This window comes from Chaetura pelagica, unplaced genomic scaffold, assembly GCF_000747805.2.
Source record: "Chaetura pelagica isolate M959 unplaced genomic scaffold, ChaPel_1.0 scaffold255, whole genome shotgun sequence".
NCBI classification, from domain to species: Eukaryota; Metazoa; Chordata; class Aves; order Apodiformes; family Apodidae; genus Chaetura; species Chaetura pelagica.
Genome location: NW_009953311.1, coordinates 525,505 through 545,495, shown reverse-complemented (window position 1 = coordinate 545,495; position 19,991 = coordinate 525,505). Strand labels below are relative to the sequence as shown.

Sequence of the window (19,991 nt, the reverse complement as noted above, 5' to 3'; positions counted from 1 at the left end):
CAGGTAATATTTCCCAGAAATTACATGTGAGGCAATTGTGATTTTGTTTTTTAGTCTTTTTCATCATATAGTCTGCAGCTCCCTACAAGTCCCTGGCATACATCTAGCACATCCATGAAAGCTTGTCCAAAAGTAGGCCTAGATGCTTACAGCATTGCTGGAATTGTTTAGGACTCTGAAAATCAAAAAAGTCTGTAGAAGTCTGTGTAGTACAGATGAATGAAGTCTCCATATATGTGTTGTGCAGCTGTAAGTACAACACAGACTAGGTGTCACGTAATTATAAATGGAAGTGTTTCTTCTTCTTTTTTTTTTTTTTCTTCTTCATTTCCCCTTAGTACCAGAGTCACTTTTGCTACTGGCCACTTCTAACACTTTAACCTGTGTTATGACTCCAGTGTCCTTGTGGCCTTTCTGCTGCAGTTCAGAGCATTTATTTCTTTTCCTAATACTGATTTCCTGTGCCAGTGGTGCTCATTTGAGATGCACATTTCTCGGCACACTGAGTAGTTCTGTAACAGTTTTTGGTGACAAATAGTTGGTGACAAAGTTCTCTGTGACAGATAGCAGCAACATCAAGGAGCCTTGATAGTGGAAAATTACAAAACTTGATGTGAACACTCTCCCTCTTTAGGCATTTGTTAGAGCATGTGTGCACAGAGAATTAAGTGGGTTTTCTTTAGATTCCTTTGATGCAAGTTTGTGTGTGACTATCCCAGACAGTGCAGTCTGGCAAAACGCTGCATGACTCCTGGGAGGCAGTAGAAACTGTTATATCCAGGATGTTCTTTGACACCGAAGGCTTTTGGGTGAAGAGTGTCCGAACACTGCTGCTGGTGGCATAAAGCAGGCATCCTTCGTAAATAACTTATTTGCTTGTACTTCAATATGCATACAGAGAATTATCAGTTACTGCCACACCTGTATCTGTTTTACCATGATGTAGATACAGGGGAGAAATGGAGGGGCTCAAGCTCTTCAGTTGTCCTGCTAAAGTTACTGCTTTCTTAACATTCAGGTACCTATGCTTTCAGTTCAAGCTAACTGAAGGGCTATGATAGGAGTTCAGCTGTTTTAGTAGACAATAGATATTTCTACAGCATTTACTTAGGTACTTTCTTTACACAGAAATGTATTGCTAGTGTGTTTGGGCTGTGGAGCTAAGCTTCCAAGTAGAGGGTAAGTGCAAGAGATTTAACTTGCTGTACCATCCCAGGATTTATCATATGTATGTTAGGCCACTCAAAAAATCATGAGTAGTTAAGAGTTCTCCAAGTATGTTACCTTTACTTACAAATTCATGCAGAACCATTAGCTCTTTAGAGTTATCCTCTGTGCATATGATATATTATTTGGATGCAGCTTATGTTTACTGCAGAAATAAAATATTAAGACTCCAGTAACTGTAGCAGTTTCTGAGGTCTTCTGAAAGACTGTCCAGTTATCCACAGTCCATGTGTCCAGTTGTTGTCCTGGGTGCTACATTTAAATGCTGGGTTTTTTTTTTGTTTGTTTGTTTGTTTTGTTTGTTTGTTTGTTTGTTTTCTGTTTCATTTGGTTTTCTTTTTTCCCCCTATCCTCAGTATTAAATATCTGTTTATGCTTTGCAGCTTCCCATCACCAATGTTCCTTGGAATTGGACAGGTATGTAAAGCACACTACATGTACTTACCATTTTGTAAGTTAAACCAATGTTAGCATATATATTAGGGGGGAAATCTCTATTATACTGCACTGCTTGTCTTCTGGGTTAGCTACACCACAAAGAAGAGTGATGTATTTCAGTAAGATCTTCAGCCTAAGTCTAAACTATTGCATTGGAAAAGTCAGGGAAAGGACTGGAAATTCCATTTATTTCCACTGGCAGCATTCAGTAATGAAGAGATGTGACCCTTAAAACCGCCAAGATTTGTTCTAACAAGTGTATAGATTCTAGGTGACTGCTCAGGCACTTGTAGGTTATATGCAGAGACATGGCCTCTATTTCTAGACAAACTGTGTATTTCCTCATAAATCTCTCTCTCCTTTCCCGTCAGTTTCCCAGTAGGATTGCCACACAGTTTTGGTTACCTTAGTTGCCTGCGGACAATTGGCAGTACTGCATCAGAAATGTGGTTTTTGTTGTCTTTTTGTTAGTAGGCATCATGGTAAAACCAAAGTTCAAATGTTTGTGTACATGGTCCATAAAGAAGAACATGTGAGTTTGCAGAGGGATGGCTGGGAGGGATGGAGCCTTGAAGCAAATGGTATTTAGGCAAATACATTTAAAAGAGAGGGTTTATTTTCTGCCAAGGTTACAAACTAAGAGGTAGTGAGTAGTAGGTGAAAACAGGGTACTGCAAGTCTGGTATCACTGCTCTTTTGTGCTGAAGAGGATGTATACTGTATGAGAGAGGGAGAAAAAGACTGTTCCACATGTCTGTACTGCTCAAGGAATCACACATCATGTTTCAGTGAAACTCAAAGGCTAGAATATGTGGCAGTACGTCATGCTAAGGGCAGTGATGGAGCCTTGTTTCTTTGCAGAACCTAAAACTCAATGACATTTCCATTTTTTGTTGACTGACTCTTCCAGGATTTCCTTTAATGGTTTGCAAAGTACAGACAATACAATATAATGCTTTATTTGTAGAACATGACTCTGTCCCATTTTCTAGTTAGACAATTAATTAATTTTTGTATGAGAAAAATTTAGCTTTTTTTTTTCTTTCTGTGGCAGCTTTAACTCTGGGAATGTGTGATTGCTCAGATGCTCTCCTTCATTCTGTCTATATCTTTATTATTAATTCCTTATGTTGTGAAGGGACTGATTCATTGCATGGTGTGTTGTTCTTGGAGAAATTGTGTAATACCTAGCGTTTGTTAAATGCATATAAAGATTTTGTCTTTGGAGCAGTTCTTTCATTCATACATGTCCAATTTTTCCTTATATGACTTACTGGATTTTCTTTTTGTTTAGATGGCAGCCACTATACTTATCCTGTATGTGTCAAAATTAAATAAGTTTGTTCACTTCCCTGATTTTGACAAAAGTATACCTGTGAAGGTAAGGATTGATAATAGTAAGAGAATGTTATCTCTTGTAATGGCATTCTTTCTTATGGAGACAAAATATAAAAGAAGAACAGAAAACAGTCTTGCATTTGTTTCTCAAATGTGTTTATTTGTGTCTTTGTTTCATTTAGTATTGGATTTGATAATTTTAAGTTCACTGCAGAACTCTTGCCTATTGTTTACAGAGAATTCTGGTGCCATTTAGTTACGCAGTACAGGGGAAAGCATGCCGTACCTTTGTACAGCTGGATGGACTCTTTCAGATTCCTGAAGCAGTTTTCTGGCTGTGTGCAGTTCCCATAGGATCAGTAGGAGATCCGTGTTTAGGAAAGAATTTTGATCATAGCGTGAAAGGCTGTTTGGAAAGTTGAATGGACATGTGATAAACCAATAGAAACAAAAAATATGTGGTAGACCAAAACCCCGAAAAAGAGTTGATTCCAAATGTAAGATTTATGTTCCACAGGATTGGTTTAAATAATGCCCATCAAAGGTAGCTGCATTGTGTGGATCTGTAGTGTGTGGTTGAAAGAGGCAAGATAGAATATGAGGGAGGATCTCTTATTATCTCGGACTGAAAACTAGGATATGAAATTACTGTAGCAATGATTCTTGTAGATTTTTGCATCCATGTGCAGTGTTGTCAGAGCTTTACTTTGATGTGTAAGCCTGCATATTTATGTCTTGTTGCAAGGTATTGACCTGTGTTTGCTCAGAGATACATAGAGTTGAGTCCCATCTTCTACAGAGCTCAGGTATCATAGCATTTGTGACCAGCATCGTCATTGCAGAATCTTGTTGTACTGTCAGCATGACGTTTGCTATGAATGTCTCACAGCCATTGGTGTATGCTGTATTTTCTCAATGCATGCAGAAATCGTTGGCATTTCTGCACATAGAAATCATGTAGGAATATCTGTAGCCTTGATTGAATGGACAATCCTTATTTTTTCCAAAACATGCATGAAGAAGGTTTCCCAGTGGGTAATTTTGAGTTTTGCATATAAACAACTTGTTGAGACCTGAAGAGGTTTCTTCCCTCTGTACCTCTCCAGCCTTAATACTCTCCCTCCCTGCTCTCTCCTTTACTTTAAAATCAGCACTAAGGCATTAAAACATATAGTACCCATTTTCTTGGTCCTAATAATACTGATCTTTTGGAAGAGTGTCCTAGACATACTAGGAGCAGTCAGCATTGCAGTATCCAGGACTTGGATATGCTGGTAGTGCTGAATTTGACTAGTAACACTGATTCAGCAGATTGCTCATTGTTATTTGTTTACTTTTTAAACCAGCTTTTGACTGACTCTTTATCCTCTTGGCAACTTCTGCACTTACATTAAAATCATGGTGTCTTTTCACTCCTGGGCTGGTTTATGTCCTCAGTGCTTTCAGTTAGAGTTTTGAAGTAGCAAAGTGTTTATTTTAGTGAAGAACCTTTGGAGTTCTTGACCCTTTTTAAGTGTTTCATTGATCTCTGATGTGATTTTGCCTTTACAATAAATGGAGTTCAGAGGAAAGAGTATGTAATCTCAGCTCTGTTTTTGTGCTATGAGTAGATAATTTTCTAAATAAAAATACACAAAAAACAATGTATTACATCATGTTTGCAAGCTGATGTTGACAGGCTGAATATTTAGTTACACTACTCTTTGTACTCTGGTTTACTTTTACTGTTAGCTTTACTTAAAAGTTAACTATAGTTAATTTAACTGTACTCTCTCCTCTGTGCTGTGAAAGGAAAGACAAAAGTTAGCATTGATAAAATTCAGCCCATTCCTCTGTATGCTTTTCAAGCACACAGTGCTTTGAGAAGACATAGCTTCTAACACACAGTGTCTTCTGAAGCACATATAAAAACAACAAAAGCAGCTATTACACTTGTTAGGATAGAGGTTCTATTTTGTCTATCTGCCATTTCAGCTTCACTTGACTGGTAGGGAATGGGACTAGATGTACACACCACCTTTGTCCCCAGTGATTACTTTGGTTGGTTTTAATCTTCTGCAACTTTTCTGTAGCAGGAGAAAAACAGCCATGAACTGTAGCTGAATATTGTGTTGTGATCCCTGACTTACAGTACTTTTTATTAAGGCTCTGAAGTTCAGTTCCTGCTTCTCTGTATTGTGTTAGGGTTCATATGCTTCTGTGGGTGTTAAGTCTCATGACACTTGAAGCTGAAAATGGTAATGTAAAATTTGCCTCTAGATACTTTTCTTTCCTTTCTGCTATCTCGCATTGTGTAATTGGTGAGGTAGCTCTAAAATGGTGTATTTACAGGTATACTAATGTATGTGTAATGCTCAGAGAAGCATAGCATACTTACAGCTTATTCATTATTTTATTCCACCTGTTCTCTTGCTTATTTAGTTTGTCACTAGTATTACTTTTATAGCTAAAATTCAGATGTTAGAATGAGTATTACTCTGAGCATTTACACTGAACAGAGTGTTTCAATAGAGGTAGATTGTGACTCAGTATTACTAAGTCAGTGAAGCTGTAGTCCTAAACAGTCACATGAACCAGAGCTGCAGATCAGTTAGCAGCATAGTTACTTTTTTTTTTCCTTAAAATCCCCCTATTTCTTGCTAAAAGTACATGTGATATGAAAGTTACCAAATTTTATAAAAGTTTCTCAACAGTAGTTCAAAACATAATAATCTGAGTTGTGCTTTTAATTTTATCACAGTTGTTTCCTCTGCCTCTGATTTATGTTGGAAACCACATAAGTGGATTATCAAGTACCAGCAAACTCAGGTACTGTAAATGGAAGTTATAAGTAGACTGTTTGTATTTTACCCTTTTTTTTGTGGGGGTAAAAAATAAACACCAAAAAGCCCCAACAGTATGTAAAGACTTAAATGCATACAATGTCTTCCTGTCTAAATCCCTGATGCTTTTAGGAAATTCTTACCTAAACATTTGATGTGTTTACAAGTTGTCTGCTTCTAAGGGGGGCTTAAGTAGGCCTCTGCTGACAAAAATCACAATACGTTTTTTGACAATGAAAGTGCTTTCATATTCCCCTCATACCCAAATGTTCAACTTTTCCTAGCTGTCCTAACCAGAAAGTTTGAAAGCTGTAAGAAGGACGATTTTGAAGGAAGAATAATATGGGAATGAATTATACCATGATGTTGGTGCAGGTTATTTACGACACACCAAGAGATGGGAAAACTACTTTGTAGTGGGCTGGTGTCAGCAGGGTGGCACTGCTGAGCACCAAGTGCAGGTTGTGGGGAGACGGCTACAGAATTTTCTGGCTCCTGTATACCCCTTAGCTTAGATCCATGAGTTACTTCCATGCTAGTGCTAAAAATATGTAAGCTATGTAGTAGATCTGCTGTAACAGATTAAATAGCCAATATTTCTCTGGAAGAAGAGTGTGGAAGCCAGACAGCTGCACGAGGATATGGCATTACTGTTGTGGTGGTTTCTTGTATGTTATTACAGTCTCCTGAGGTTTTGACAGTAAGCTAAATCAAAACACAGAATTTTTCAGGTTTTCAGTATTTTGTAACTTTGAAATGTTAGGAACCTGATTCTGCAACTGTTTGTTGTATGCATTCAGATGTTGTTCCACTGAAGTTCAGGCTGACTTTGGCAGTATAGTCCCTAAAAGCACTTCAGCCAATGTAGATATGGATATAATTTCGATCCTGTGGAAGTTTGATTAATGGGTTCTTCTTTCCCCTGATTTTCAAATGTAAATTTAAAATGTTTATTAGGTTATTTTAGACATAAGATCACCATATCCTCCTCCTATGACTGGCATGTGTCTTGTAGATTCACTATTCATAATTTATTTTTGTAACAGAAAAGTAAGAATGTCTGCAGTGTTTCTACCATAGACATTTTATTACACTGTGTTTTATTACATTACGTGACATGGGTTTACATAATGGAATTTTCCACCTTGTTTGGGTTGTATTTAAGGTGTAGGTGATCCTATACATAACTTCAAAATGTCTTTTGTGAAGTGATTAAACTCTGTGTTAGGATTTGTGTAATTTATTAATGCAGTTGCTAACAGTTACTCTGAACAGAGGATTAATTGGTCTATCCATGCTCTCAGATTTCCAATGTGCCAGATGCAGTATTTTCTCAGAACAATCAAAAAGGTTTCCAACTGCCACACTTTATGTAAACCAACAATACAGCTGTTTGGTACTTGGAGCTGGTCCCACCTTTGATGTTTCTTGTAGTTTCTATGTTTTGTTTCTTGTGGATTCATTTTACTTTTTTGAAAGTACAGCTTGTCTGCTACCCGTTTGCTTTGTGCTTTATTTCTGTTGCATGTTTTCAGAGAGAAGGTTGTTGTGTGTCCTTTAAGTTTACAATAGAAATAGTTTTTAGTTTTACTATCCATGAATTCTACAGGAAGAATTATTTCATAAGGGATATGCTAAGTAGAAAATAGCTTTTACATTTCATTTCACTGATAAAGAGTAGCCTTTTAGAAGGGAGCCAGTTTATTGTTTTACCTGCAAATGTTGTTTCTCAATGACTTGGTTATCCAATCTGCCTTTAGTGTCAGACTGCCATTTTTTAAATGTTTGCTAAGTATCTGGGAATTTGTTTTGACTGCTTAGTGCTGGACTAATGGTTCCATCCTCTGCTTAGTAAAATTAGATAAATTAGATAATTAGAACATAAAAATGCTATTAATCTGATGCTGTGTTTGGCTTTTTTTTTTTTCCCCCTTTTTTTTTTTGACAGTTTGCCAATGTTTACAGTGCTCAGGAAGTTTACCATTCCACTTACTTTACTGCTGGAAATCATCATACTTGGGTGATCCTTTTTTATTTTTTCATTTATGATACCTTTAATTTAGATCATATAATATGGATTACTTGTGACATTTCTTTAGAATATTAAATGAGTGCTTTTTACTCAGAAGCAGAAAACCAAAGAAAGTGCTGTTATAAAGCTTTTTTTGAAGACAAAAGTATCCACGCTTTAGTGAATACAGGAAAAAAAAAAATTCAGCTTGGTCTCATTAGGACTGCTCATTCTCTTGACTGTTGCACAGGAATCAGGTAAGCAGAACACTATTCAGACACTTCTTTTAGTGATTAAGGTTTGTATCTCCTCTTGGAGGCCCCTAAGCAGCAAATTGCTTCAGACAGACAGATCCTTACGTCTCAAAACAGTGATGACAGTGTGGCAACCTGCTTGTGTGGAGTACCTGTCTGAGTCAAGTCTAAAAACGTACATGTGTAATGAAGCAAAATTATATCTAGCAATGTGGTGTCAGATCAGAAAAGTCCTTGATTATATCATCAGTTATTTCTAATGAGAAATTAGGAAGCTTTGGCTACTAGTTTCAATACTACCAATTTGGAAGAAAAGTAATAGCAATATATCGTACTTTGTCACTGTCGTAGCTGTATCCAAATGATTCGTTCTTGGATAGGGCAAAGTCACAAGGGGAAAAGCATTTTGCTGAAGCTAAAATCAGGCAACATGGACGTGATCAGGGGAGAAGCTTTTCAAAAAGCCTCCATGATAATTGGCATCTCCTTTTGGCTGAAGCAGCAGTTGATCAACGTTATTCGTATTTGGAGATGCTCCAGGATTCTTTTCTAGTTAGAAGTTATCACTCAGAAAGCAGAACTTGCTGTCTTCCTCTGTTGGCCTGAGGCCTCCTGCAGGCAAATCTGTGAGATTGTCATCTCAACTGGCCTGCAACAATACAGTGTATGTGAGTGCAAGCACCATCCTAACTAACGGGAAGTTTTAAGAGCAGAAGGCTGTATTCGTACAGACTGCCACAGTGTATTTCCTCAGGGCTGAAAATGAAAGGATTCCAGAGGGTCTATGCTGGCTTACCTTCGCGTTAGAAAAGTTTGGGATGTTATTTTTGGCATTAATTGTGATCAAAGCCATATATATATATATAGCACTGCTGTCCCATAAAACAAGCTGTATGCAGTATATATATATACATATATATATATATATATATATATATATATATATATATATATATATATGTATATTTATATACTGCATACAGCTTGTTTTATGGGACAGCAGTGCACATCTGTGTTCCTTTAACATGCAGGATTTCTTTGAGAGCATTGTGCATTTTGTTTTGGTGGATCTTTTCTCACAGACCAGCTCAGAGCCGGGGGTTGGCCTGATAGTGTGACATGGCGAATGTCTGTAAGGCACATTTCTAACTAAAGTCGTATGGGTGTAAGAAGCAACAAAATTTTATGGTATGCTTTTTCTGAGTCTGTGACTGCTAATGTAGACATACTGAAGAATATAGTTAGCTTTGGTGCTTTTCCTTCTAAGTACAAGGTTTCAGTTTGATTTAAAATAAGTATCGTTTTGAAAAATAGCCCAGATACTGTCATGCACAGGATCTTTCCCAAGAAAGGTGAGATGAAAAACAGCAGAAGAGATGGGTGGTGATTTTCCTATATTGGATTACTGGAAAACACTGAAACACTTCCATTATGAGTACCAATACAGAGTAAATTGCAGTTTGTTTGAGCACTGTTATTTTAAACATTCAGTCTTACTCTTAAGATTATCTAGTAGCAGAATGCTTACAATGCTTTTTTCAGTCTCTGTTCTCAGGGCCGAAGTCTTAACAGCATGGCACGTAGTCAATGACATAGCTCTTATGAGGTTATCAGGACTGTGCCCTCCTGCTAAATGTTCTGTTGTAATTGCTTTGAAACTGTTCAGGCAGACAACTATTTAGTTTCCTCTTCAAATACTGAAAATGTGAATTGTCTTAATTTTTCCTTACAGGAAACGATACTCACTGAGTATCATCATCAGTGTATTTGCCATCATTCTTGGGGCTTTCATAGCAGCTGGGTAAGGTTTTCACTTGTTTATGAAGTCATGTTATGAGAAGAGGGACAATAGGAGGATTTTCTTCCATCCTAAGTGCCAAGTAAACCTAAGTTGAGATCAGTTACTCTGAATTAAGTTGATTTGAAAAATCTCTCTCTTGACATAATTGGGAGGTGCAGGAATACAAAAGGAAAAATTTAACTCCCGCTGGAAGTATTTGGATGCTTCTGTTTTTTCCCCTGGGTTTTCCATGTTTGCAGGATCATAAATGAGTCAAATTAACACTGTGTGAAGAATGCTAATTTTGTATCAGTGTATTTTAATAATCTTTTAAAACTATGTTCTTCTTCCGGGTAGAAATACTGATCATTTTATTGTCATTTTTTTTTTCTTTAGGCAAATAGTATTTTTGTAGTCTTAACTTAATCTCACTTTTGAACTTCTCAAAAGTGAGATTAAGTTCACAAAGCCCTCATAAATTAGTCTCTTCTGCTTATTTTCTGTTTGGATATTCCTTTACTTAGCTGGAAATGTGATGTTATATTTTATTCTTGGCTTCGCTATTTACAAAGGTAAATAATTTCAATGTGATCTGACTTGGATAGATCCATGTCCAGTTAAATGAATTGTCCGTGAGGTAACTGGGCAAAACAGAAAGGATGGCAATATATCTAGCCTGTCTGTAAAAAGCAAGTAGTCATACTTTATTCCCTAGATACTTTCTGTATTAACAGAAATAGATGTGTACTTACTAATAATATGGCAAGTTGTCAGTCTTGAGACAGATGGAATTTTTCACAGAATGGAAACTGAACGTTTCCTGCCACTTTTGCACTGAGTTCTGGGAACTCTCTAGTAACTAATTTGTGAGCGTCCTGTGGCTGGAATAATGTGAAGTACCTTGACTTACAACGAAAGCTTAAAGCAGAACCTGAGACTTGCTGGAGTTCTCAGCATTTGCATTTCCTAATTTATTATATTTCTCTAGGTAAACAAGATATGCAATGCATTGTTTTCTGATTTACAGTATAATACTTATTTCCCAGGTCTGACCTGTCATTTAATCTGGAGGGCTACATGTTTGTAATGCTAAATGATATCTTCACAGCAGCAAATGGAGTTTACACAAAGCAGAAAATTGATCCAAAGGTAACTTTGGGATGATGATGTTGAATTTGACATTGTAACAATATGGTAACAGTGGGTTTACTTATCACATATCTTCATGAACATTAGAGTTATGAACTAATAGTTTCACTTGCTTTCATATTTCAGTTGATATATGCATCCTTATCACAGAACACCCTGGGAAAAAACCTTGGGTTTAGTACCTCAGGCCAGGCCTAGATAAACAGTGTATTTTATTTTTTCACAGGTCTTTTAGGAAGAGTTTTTAGTGCCTTTAAAACATTAGTTTTGTCTAAAAAAAACCCAACCCAAAGCAAGTAATTTATCTGTAAACTGATTACATTTATCTAAGGAGGATGACTTTTTGATTGGAAACACACACTTTAACTAAGGTTTATGTAAAATAAACTTGTGGGTAGAACAGAGACCTGACTGGTTTGACTCAATAATAACTTTTTTTTTTGGCTATCTAAAAGCAGGTCTACACCAAACCCAGGTATGCAAAAGAATTAGGCCATACCTTGACACATTATACTTTGTGTAAATGTTGGGCAGACTGCTCTTCAAATACAGTACCCTGAAAACGTACCAAGCTATAGCAAAGAGCAGTCTTCAAGATACTGGACAGATATTTTGTCACTTAACTTCTGTGGCTCATTCTATATAGTGGGAATGTATATATTTTTATATTCTTAGGAGTCACATTGAATCTGGACTCTGTATTTTTCTTTATGAGCAACACATAATGGCTGCAGAGATTTCTGCAAAATATGGGGTTTCAGTTTAAAGCAAGAAGTAAGGTGGAGAGATTTGCAATGTAGTATGACTGAATCTGCAGGAAAGGAAGACTGGTTTTTCATGCCCCTGATCTTCTGCCTTTGTGCCAGGCAAGTTAACTAACAGTGTATGGCATCCTCCAAGTTGCTTGAAGTTACGTCAGTTACCAGTGATGCTCAGTCATACCAGACAGATACTCATTGATGTTACTGCTGTGCTGGCCCCAGGGAGCCACTCTGCCCTATGCTGTTGTGGTTGATTTGCAGGAGGTGGAATGAGTAGTCCCTTGGCAGACACTTACCTGCAATCTAACAAAAAGGGGTTCTGGATGAGTGCCTTGGGAAGTTTCTGGCTTTCTGGTGTTGTATAGAAAGTTTTTAAAGTACAGCAGCGCAGTAATATTCTGCTGAACATATAAAGTGACTGAAATGGAAACTCAGCTCAGTTCTAGACACTGCATACAGTGATTGCAAGCTTGTATTTATGTTGAAGTGTATTACATTTTGTCTGCTCATTAACAATAATGACAGAAGAATTGCCAGAGTGATATTTAGTATTTTGCTCCCAAATGGCTTGTAATTCCAAACACTATGTTTTACTTTTCACAGGAGTTGGGAAAATATGGGGTCCTTTTCTATAATGCTTGTTTCATGGTGGTTCCAACAGTTATTATTAGCTTTTCTACTGGAGACTTTCAACAGGTAAGGAGCAATATTCTGTATTTCAAACCAGTAATGGTATTTTGTTCAGTTTTTTCAGCTGCGGAGGGGGCGATGGGATGGGATTTTTTTGTTTTGTTTATGTTTGTTTTAAAAGAGGTAATTCTACCTCCATGTTAGTGACTTATGCTTGAAATAAGTGGCTTGTACTTCCTTTTACAGGTAAGAACTTGTAATTATTCACTTTGAGGAGAAGCTGAAGCTGTGTGTTAGCCCTTATGTGAACCTTTGTTTAATACACAACTGGGGATTCTGAGCTAGAGCAGTTGGTTGGGAGTGCAGCTGCACTGTATGATTTACCACATACTCTAAAATGATATTACAAATACCAAAACCACATTGTTTCCAGTCCTTCTCTCATTCTGATGTACAGGACAGATTCCTGTTTAGTCTCAGTGTAGTTTTGCAATGTACATTTTGCGTTCTTACAGAACAGCAGCATAACTCTCCATCGGTAATCGTAATGCAGTATAATACCTTAGGCATTATGTCCTGGCACATAAAGTATCAGACTGGGAGATTTGTGTTGTTTTTCTGGCTCCCTTATAGACTTGCTGACTTGCCTTTTTCTTACTAATAAAATTAGTCTGGAGACTCATATTCTCTTTTAGAAATATTTGAGATTTGCCACTGAAAATGGTTATGGAGCTTGTGGATGTTATAAATCATTCCAGTGTCCTTTGTTGTATGTTGTTGTGCCCTGGACTCTCATGATTGTCATTCTGTTCTTATAGTTCTGCTTTAAGTGAAAAAAGTTGTCATTTGCTGAAAAAATGAGGCCTTTGTGAAATCTCTTCTTTTGATGTCATTCCAGCAGGATCTTGTACCATGGGGCAAAATGCAGCTGATGCCCTTCTTGGCAAACTTAGTGGCAGCCAAGTTGGTATGGCTGTAAGGTTTCAACTGCTTTCCCAGCATTCATGGCTGGAGGCATTTTGGGTTAAGTAGACAGGGAAGTAAAGAGTGTGTTGTGCTCAGACACTGATTTGGCACAAACAATTTAATGCTCAATTACCTTAAAAAATATATGTATCAGAGAAATGCATAGTGCCTATTGTGCATATGCATTGGCTTGGCCACTTAATATTAAAAAACATCATTAAGTGATGTGGATCCTAGTGTCAACTTGATGCACAGAGATTCAAGCAGAGAAAAAAAGGTAGAAAATGGAAATATGCTGATGAAAGGTCAATAGATAGATAACACCTGTGTTTAACAGATTTTCAGACCATAGATGTTGGCTTGCTTTTACCCTAGCAGAGGTTTTTGAGTTGATCCATCACATTCAATGCACAGTCAAAATATCGGTGCCTTGTCAGTGTGGTAGGGAGATTGCTTTCCAGAGTAGTAGCTATCACATCTTACAGAGACTGCAGCGTGTGAGTATCCCAGTTATTCACTACTTCTTCACTAGCAGGCTGACTTGGAGAACAGGAAAGCATGATGCAATGGAAGATAAATGAAGGCCCAGAATGGCCTTTTGTAGTACTTTGTAATTTATTGTTTCACAGCCACACAATTCTAACAGGGCAGAGCTGCCTGAGATCCCTCTACCTGTGGCGTGGGAGGCTCAGCAAACCACAGCTCAGCATGGACTAATAGCCTTTACCTTGTTTCTCAGGAATGTATTCAGCCTTTGCTGAGTTTTCTGCTGATACAGGTGACTTTAAGCCAACCAGATTAAAATGACGCATATCCTGGAGATAGAAAGGAATCTGTGCTGCGTTTCTTAGTGACTGTGTTGTGGCACTGTGTTGCTGCATGTCAGTAAGGAGCAGACTTCAAAGTAATGATTGAGCTTTTTCATTAACCTTCATTGATGAGAGACATTAGTAATGTTTATTAAGTTGACTTTTAAGCTCAGAAATGCAGGCTCAGACCTTGACAACTGTTCATGAGTCAATCTGTGGTATGAAATAGATTTCAAGGAGATTGTTTATTTTTTTGCTTTTTTCTCTGTCTGATACCAATGCTATTAATAGTATAATATTAATCACAGTGTTGGTATCTTTATCAATAAATATAAAAATACAGATTCTCTCTGGTGTATTTGTATCCATTGCTTGCAGTATGTGCAGTTTTACATCTACACTGCTATATGTGTTAAAAGAATGTGTCTAGGTATCATGGTCACTGTCTTCCTGTTGTCTCTGAAGTTAAAAGCATCACACTGATTCCAGTAGTAATATAAACATTTTTAAATTAAAATATGAATACAATATATTTTGTGATTTTGCACATTTTCATATTAACTATATTTTATACATGTTTACAGTTGCTTATACAGCTCATAATTCTCTCTGTTCTGTTTTTTTTTTAATAGGCTGCACATTTCCAGCACTGGACAAATTTTTTATTTGTCTTTCAATTTCTTCTTTCCTGCTTTTTGGGGTAAGAACACAGGACAATCAAATAAGATACTTAATGACAGTGTGTACTATTGCAAATCTCAAAGGTAAGACTCACTAGTAAGTGATGTTAAAATTCAAAGAAAGTATATTTTCCCTCCAGGCTTCTGTCTTGTTTTTTAATTATTTCTGATAGTGTAAATAACAGTTTCGGTACTGTGTTGTTGGCTGCACAAGTACAGTGGTCAACAACATGACATTTAGCTTTTTACTCTCTGTATTCAGTATCTATCTGCTGGCCATCTCTTCTGATTATTTAATTTCTTTGCAGTTAAAGAATGTCAGACGTTTTGTATAGGAACTGTTGCTTTCAAGTATCTGGAAAAGTATGGGAGACTTAAAAGTAATGGAACAATGCTTTGTTCCTGTTGGAACTGCAGAGTCAAAGCAAGAGTAAAAAAGTGGGTTTGATCCTGTTCTGCTCTTTCACGTGTTACCAACCAAGGGGTCAAACTGATTTCAAATACTGACATTTAAGAAGCACAGAAAATAGGAATGAGTCTGCTAGAGCTCAAGCAGCACATTTTAACATGTAATTTGAGTATTCTCTATATGCACATTACTAACTTAAAATACACATCCACAAAACCATTTGTTAGGGTTTGGAACAGGTGGGATTGAAGATCCCAGGAAAATCCAGATCCAGAAAATATTGAACATTTCAAAGCAGTGCTTAAGAAAAGAATTTATAAAATTTCTCCTTTGCTTTATTTAGGTTTCTGTTGATGTATTCTACTGTCCTTTGCAGTCATTACAATTCTGCACTCACAACAACAGTAGTTGGTGCCATCAAGGTGAGTTAAATAGAAGAAGGAGATGAGAACGCTTAAATATACAGGGAGGAGCGTTGCCTTAGCAGGCATCCTAGTTATGCTTTGACCTGGAAACTCAAAATGAGGGCTGATGCTACTAAACTGCTTATGCTGTAGTGTCTGGAGGTGCACACACGAGTGACTGTCTCCTTACCTTTGGAGCTTGATTATGCTCTAGAAAGCAGTGAGATCGATTTATTTTTATTTTTTGTGCATGAGAATCTAGAACCTCTTTAATTAAAACATGTACATGCAACCATATTTCATTAGGTACTCTTGCCTGCTTCCGTTCCTGATTGACTTACTGTGAGTTAGCCAAGGTAGCCAGGTGCAAATGCATTGCAAACTGATACAGACTTTTTCAGTTTGGACTGAACTGGTTTCCACTGCTGCTAATAAATAGGGCATTAATCAATACAGAAGCTGTATTAAGGAGTTTATTGCTTTGTGGTTAACTGCTTCTGTCTCTTAAGTGAGAACTTGTAAGCTAGCTGTATGGACTATTCAATTTTGGTTTGGTTTTGGTTTCATTCTGGTCAATCTGAACAACACCAAAACACATCTTCCTTAAAAAATTAACTTGGTATCCTTACAGTCTTTTTTGTCTAACTCAGTTTAATTTAAAATGTGTGCAGCTTCTTTTGTGTTGATAAGACTAGCATGCCTGAGCTGTGAAGATCACTTACTGCACACGCACCTTTTTGTAGGCCAGTTTGAAAAGAAGCATGGAGCTGTAGGAGTTGTACCAAAAGCTATGGTTCTGAGCCAAACAACTATCAGAATGCAAAGTAGCTGAGGCATAGAAACAACAGTCCTCAGGGTCTTGAGTCACCCTTTTATGGGTGACTAAGGAAAATGATACCTCCAGCATAAAAATCCACAAAAAGATGGTGGTACTTCTCTTTCTACAGTTACTTTTCTTTTTGAAAACTGGCCAGATTAATCTAGTAGGTTTCATTCTGTGGTCCTGAAAGCATTCCTTCAAATTTTTTATGTCTACTTTGACCCATTAAGATAGAGCAACACTATTTGTATTTTCTGAGTAATAATTACTCTTTGAGACATTTTGAACAGCATTAAAGTTGATAAGCACTTTATGATGCAGTAGAAATTGGTAGAAATTACATCATTTTCCAGGCTAACTGCTAAAACATTTGAAACCATCAAACTGATGGGAATATGATCACACTGCTCTATAGCTTTCCGTATGTCTATAGGCGACAATTTTCCAAAGGTTGATGGGGGAGGAGTGGGGATCAGAATCTTTAACTTAAAGTTGTGCCTGCCTTGAGCTTGAACCAAGTGCTTTCAATGCACATTTACTTGGCAAAGTAAGGAGGTAAGTCTTTTAAAGCAATGGTAAAGAGCTTTTATTCTAACTTTAAAGTGTAATATTTGTTCTTGAGAACTCAAAACCTGCTTTTAAGAAATAGGATTTGAAATAAGCCTTCCAAAGACTAAAAAGAAATATATTGTCAGAAGGTGGCCGTAAGTTCCATGTTACCTAAGATCAGATAGCTAAATTTTTTTCCTTCCTTGTTTTTTTTTCTTTTTTTCTCCAGAAACTCGCTCTTGGTACCTAGCATGCATTTAGAAAACGTACTGATTTTATATCCTATTTCACTGTTACATTACCTGTAAGAGGCTGACATCCCATGAAACTATTTTAAATATTGACTTCAGAATGGCCAGCAACAGTGTACAGCTATTTCCTTAGAAAAGTATATCAATTTATGCCATTTATGTTCTTTGAGGTGAAAACTGACTTCAATAAATGCATGGCTTTTGTTTCCTTTCAGAATATATCCATTGCTTACATTGGAATGTTGATTGGTGGAGATTACATGTTCTCTCTGTTAAACTTTATAGGGCTAAATATTTGGTGAGTGAAACTGGAATGGCTTTTGTTAAAGCTGAAGATTTCTCAGTGACATGTAATGTTAAGTTTTGTTTGATTTGTCCCACTTGGGTGATGCTGTTTTGAAACTACTGGCCTGAGGGCACACTGCCTCGGGATGTAAAGTTCATTATAATTAGTTACATCTTTTAATGTCTGTTTTAAGATACTCAATCTTACTGTGGTACAATCTTAACTATGGAAACATGCCTGTAGTTTTACTGTGTGGGGTTGAGTTAATGATTTTTTTTATAAGCAGCAGTTCTGAGCTGCAGGGCTTCCAAGTGAAAGCCCACTGGTGAAGAAGTGAGAACACTGAATGAGTTGTGCCTGTTGAGTACAAGTTATGAGTCATGAGTGTTTACCTTGTGTGTTTGCATGGACTGGTACATCTGATGTATGAATTGGTTGAGGCAATTGGTAATTGAACTTTGTCGACATGAGGTTTGTTTCTCAGATGGCTTGCATAGCTCTGAGGCACTCCTAATTTGTGCTAGCTGCCATTCTTTAATTCTTTGGATGAAAAGGTACATATCTACAAAGTAGTATAGACAAAGCCAAGTATCTCTGATATCTCTGTTTATTCTCTTTTCTTTAGTATGGCAGGAGGACTGAGATACTCATTTTTAACCTTAAGAGGAACCAGCAAGCCTACACAAACTGAGGATGAAGAGAACACACTTCCAGAGTCAAGGATTAGCTGAAATGCCTGCCTTGAAGGAGACTGAAGATACAAGTTTGCTTAGCATTGCTGAGAATTGGAATAAGAACATAGTGGAATGTATTTGAAACAGGAAAAACTAAATCTACCTCAATTGGCATGGTTGTGCATACAGCTCATTGGTTCAAAAATATTCTCACACACCATGATTTTTACATGTGGACAAGTTTAGTTTTAGCTTTTTTAAATATATATATATACCACAATCAAATTCATAGGAAGGAATGCCATAAGCAAATCTCAAGTTGTGAATTTCTTAATTTACCTGTGCTTTGGTGCTATTTGTTCTGCTTCAGTGTCTGCCAGTACACTCTGAGGCAAAACAGCCTGTAAAGATTATGAGGCTTGATTTGCCCTTGCCTTATGCAATTTGTAGTCTTAGATATTAGTGAACGGATGAAAGATACTAGTGATCCAGAATGATTTTGCTCTTTTGCAAGTGACTGTAGAAAATACGGCACTAAGAGAATATATGCCCCAAGACTGTCCTCTGTGTGTTGACTGAAGAATTCAGGATATGACCTAGTGTGTTTTTGATATATATTGTTTAGGCATTCTCTCTTAAGCTTTTCCTCACCCCCAGTAACATCATCATGTTCTGCTGCAATTGTCACTGTTATAAGTGAACCCTCATAACTCTGCTGCAGGATCAAGGAGAGAAGGATATTAAGAGAAGATTTTTTTATATTGCAAGGTATTTTTCTGTGTACAAGTCAGTACCAGACAGGTAATAAAGAAAGATAACAAATGTAAATCTATTTTTATTTAGGCATATTCACCTTTTTATTGTGCGATCTCATCTTTTTAATGCTGCAGAAAAGTGACACTACTATATACAAACTATATAGGGGAAACTGATCCATATCTGGAAGGCCAACTTGTGTTTAAATGAGGAGAAAGGGTCAGTGTCTTGTTGTGTCTTATACATGCAGTAAGAGCTTATCTGGTACTAGTTTGTGCTTACAATTCAGAGTAAGAAATCATAACAAACCCAAGGGTTTGCTACAATGGGTAGTGCTGGTCCAGAGGTTTAAAAAAAAAGTCTGGAATCTGATTGTTTGGGTTATGATCTGGGACAATAATGGCACTGCTCTGTATCTTTATTTCCTTCTCTGAAAGTACAGTTCATAATGATTACCTGTGTCTCATGAGGATATAGTATTAATCTTTGAAAACACCATAGAAGCATGATAGCACTGGAGGACAGCAGAATAACTCCCTGCAAGCATGAGCCAAGACTTTTAAAAACAATCAAAAGAAGATTTAGGAAGACCATGACATGGAACCAGGGTGATCTAATGACTAGTTTTATCCTTGCTTGAATTAAAATACAGCTAAATCTGTAATTACTTTGTGTGTAACACTTGAATTATGAGGTCTAAGAAACATATGAGAAGCTCAGATCAGAATTTTCAGGGAATGACTGGGCTGTCCACTGCTTGTGTGGATTTGAATGGCAAGAGGAGGAGTAACTGCAAATAATAGGAGTGGAATTTAAGGGCAAGTCAAAGTGCGAACGGAAGTCTGGACTATTCAGTTTTTCACAGCTGGCTAAGAGACGTGACTTCAGTTTTAAACCTGTTGAAGAGCTGGAAAGTGAAGGCGTTGCTGCAGATATTTTAGAGAGATCTGTTTTTAAAGACTTCCTTTATCCTTACA

At 37.0% G+C, this 19,991-nt stretch overlaps 1 protein-coding gene across 1 annotated transcript; it reads left to right on the top strand.

The window, feature by feature from the left end:
* The first annotated feature begins 959 nt into the window (after positions 1 to 959).
* SLC35D2 (solute carrier family 35 (UDP-GlcNAc/UDP-glucose transporter), member D2) lies at positions 960 to 18,315 on the top strand. The gene is made up of 12 exons (XM_009998072.1): positions 960 to 1,018; positions 1,611 to 1,644; positions 2,960 to 3,046; positions 5,744 to 5,811; positions 7,774 to 7,845; positions 9,823 to 9,891; positions 10,917 to 11,019; positions 12,384 to 12,476; positions 14,818 to 14,885; positions 15,618 to 15,696; positions 17,514 to 17,596; positions 18,210 to 18,315. Exons 1-12 carry the CDS (start codon positions 960 to 962, stop codon positions 18,313 to 18,315), a joined length of 921 nt encoding a protein of 306 aa, XP_009996374.1.
* The last annotated feature ends 1,676 nt before the right edge of the window (positions 18,316 to 19,991 follow it).

Bases quoted from the DNA above. Each gene is read 5' to 3' on its own strand.
- SLC35D2 (XM_009998072.1), top strand. From the start codon at position 960: ATGGAGGGGCTCAAGCTCTTCAGTTGTCCTGCTAAAGTTACTGCTTTC. The intron at 3,047-5,743 runs GTAAGGATTGAT...ATTTTATCACAG, and splicing joins ACAAAAGTATACCTGTGAAG to TTGTTTCCTCTGCCTCTGAT. The intron at 12,477-14,817 runs GTAAGGAGCAAT...TTTTTTTAATAG, and splicing joins CTACTGGAGACTTTCAACAG to GCTGCACATTTCCAGCACTG.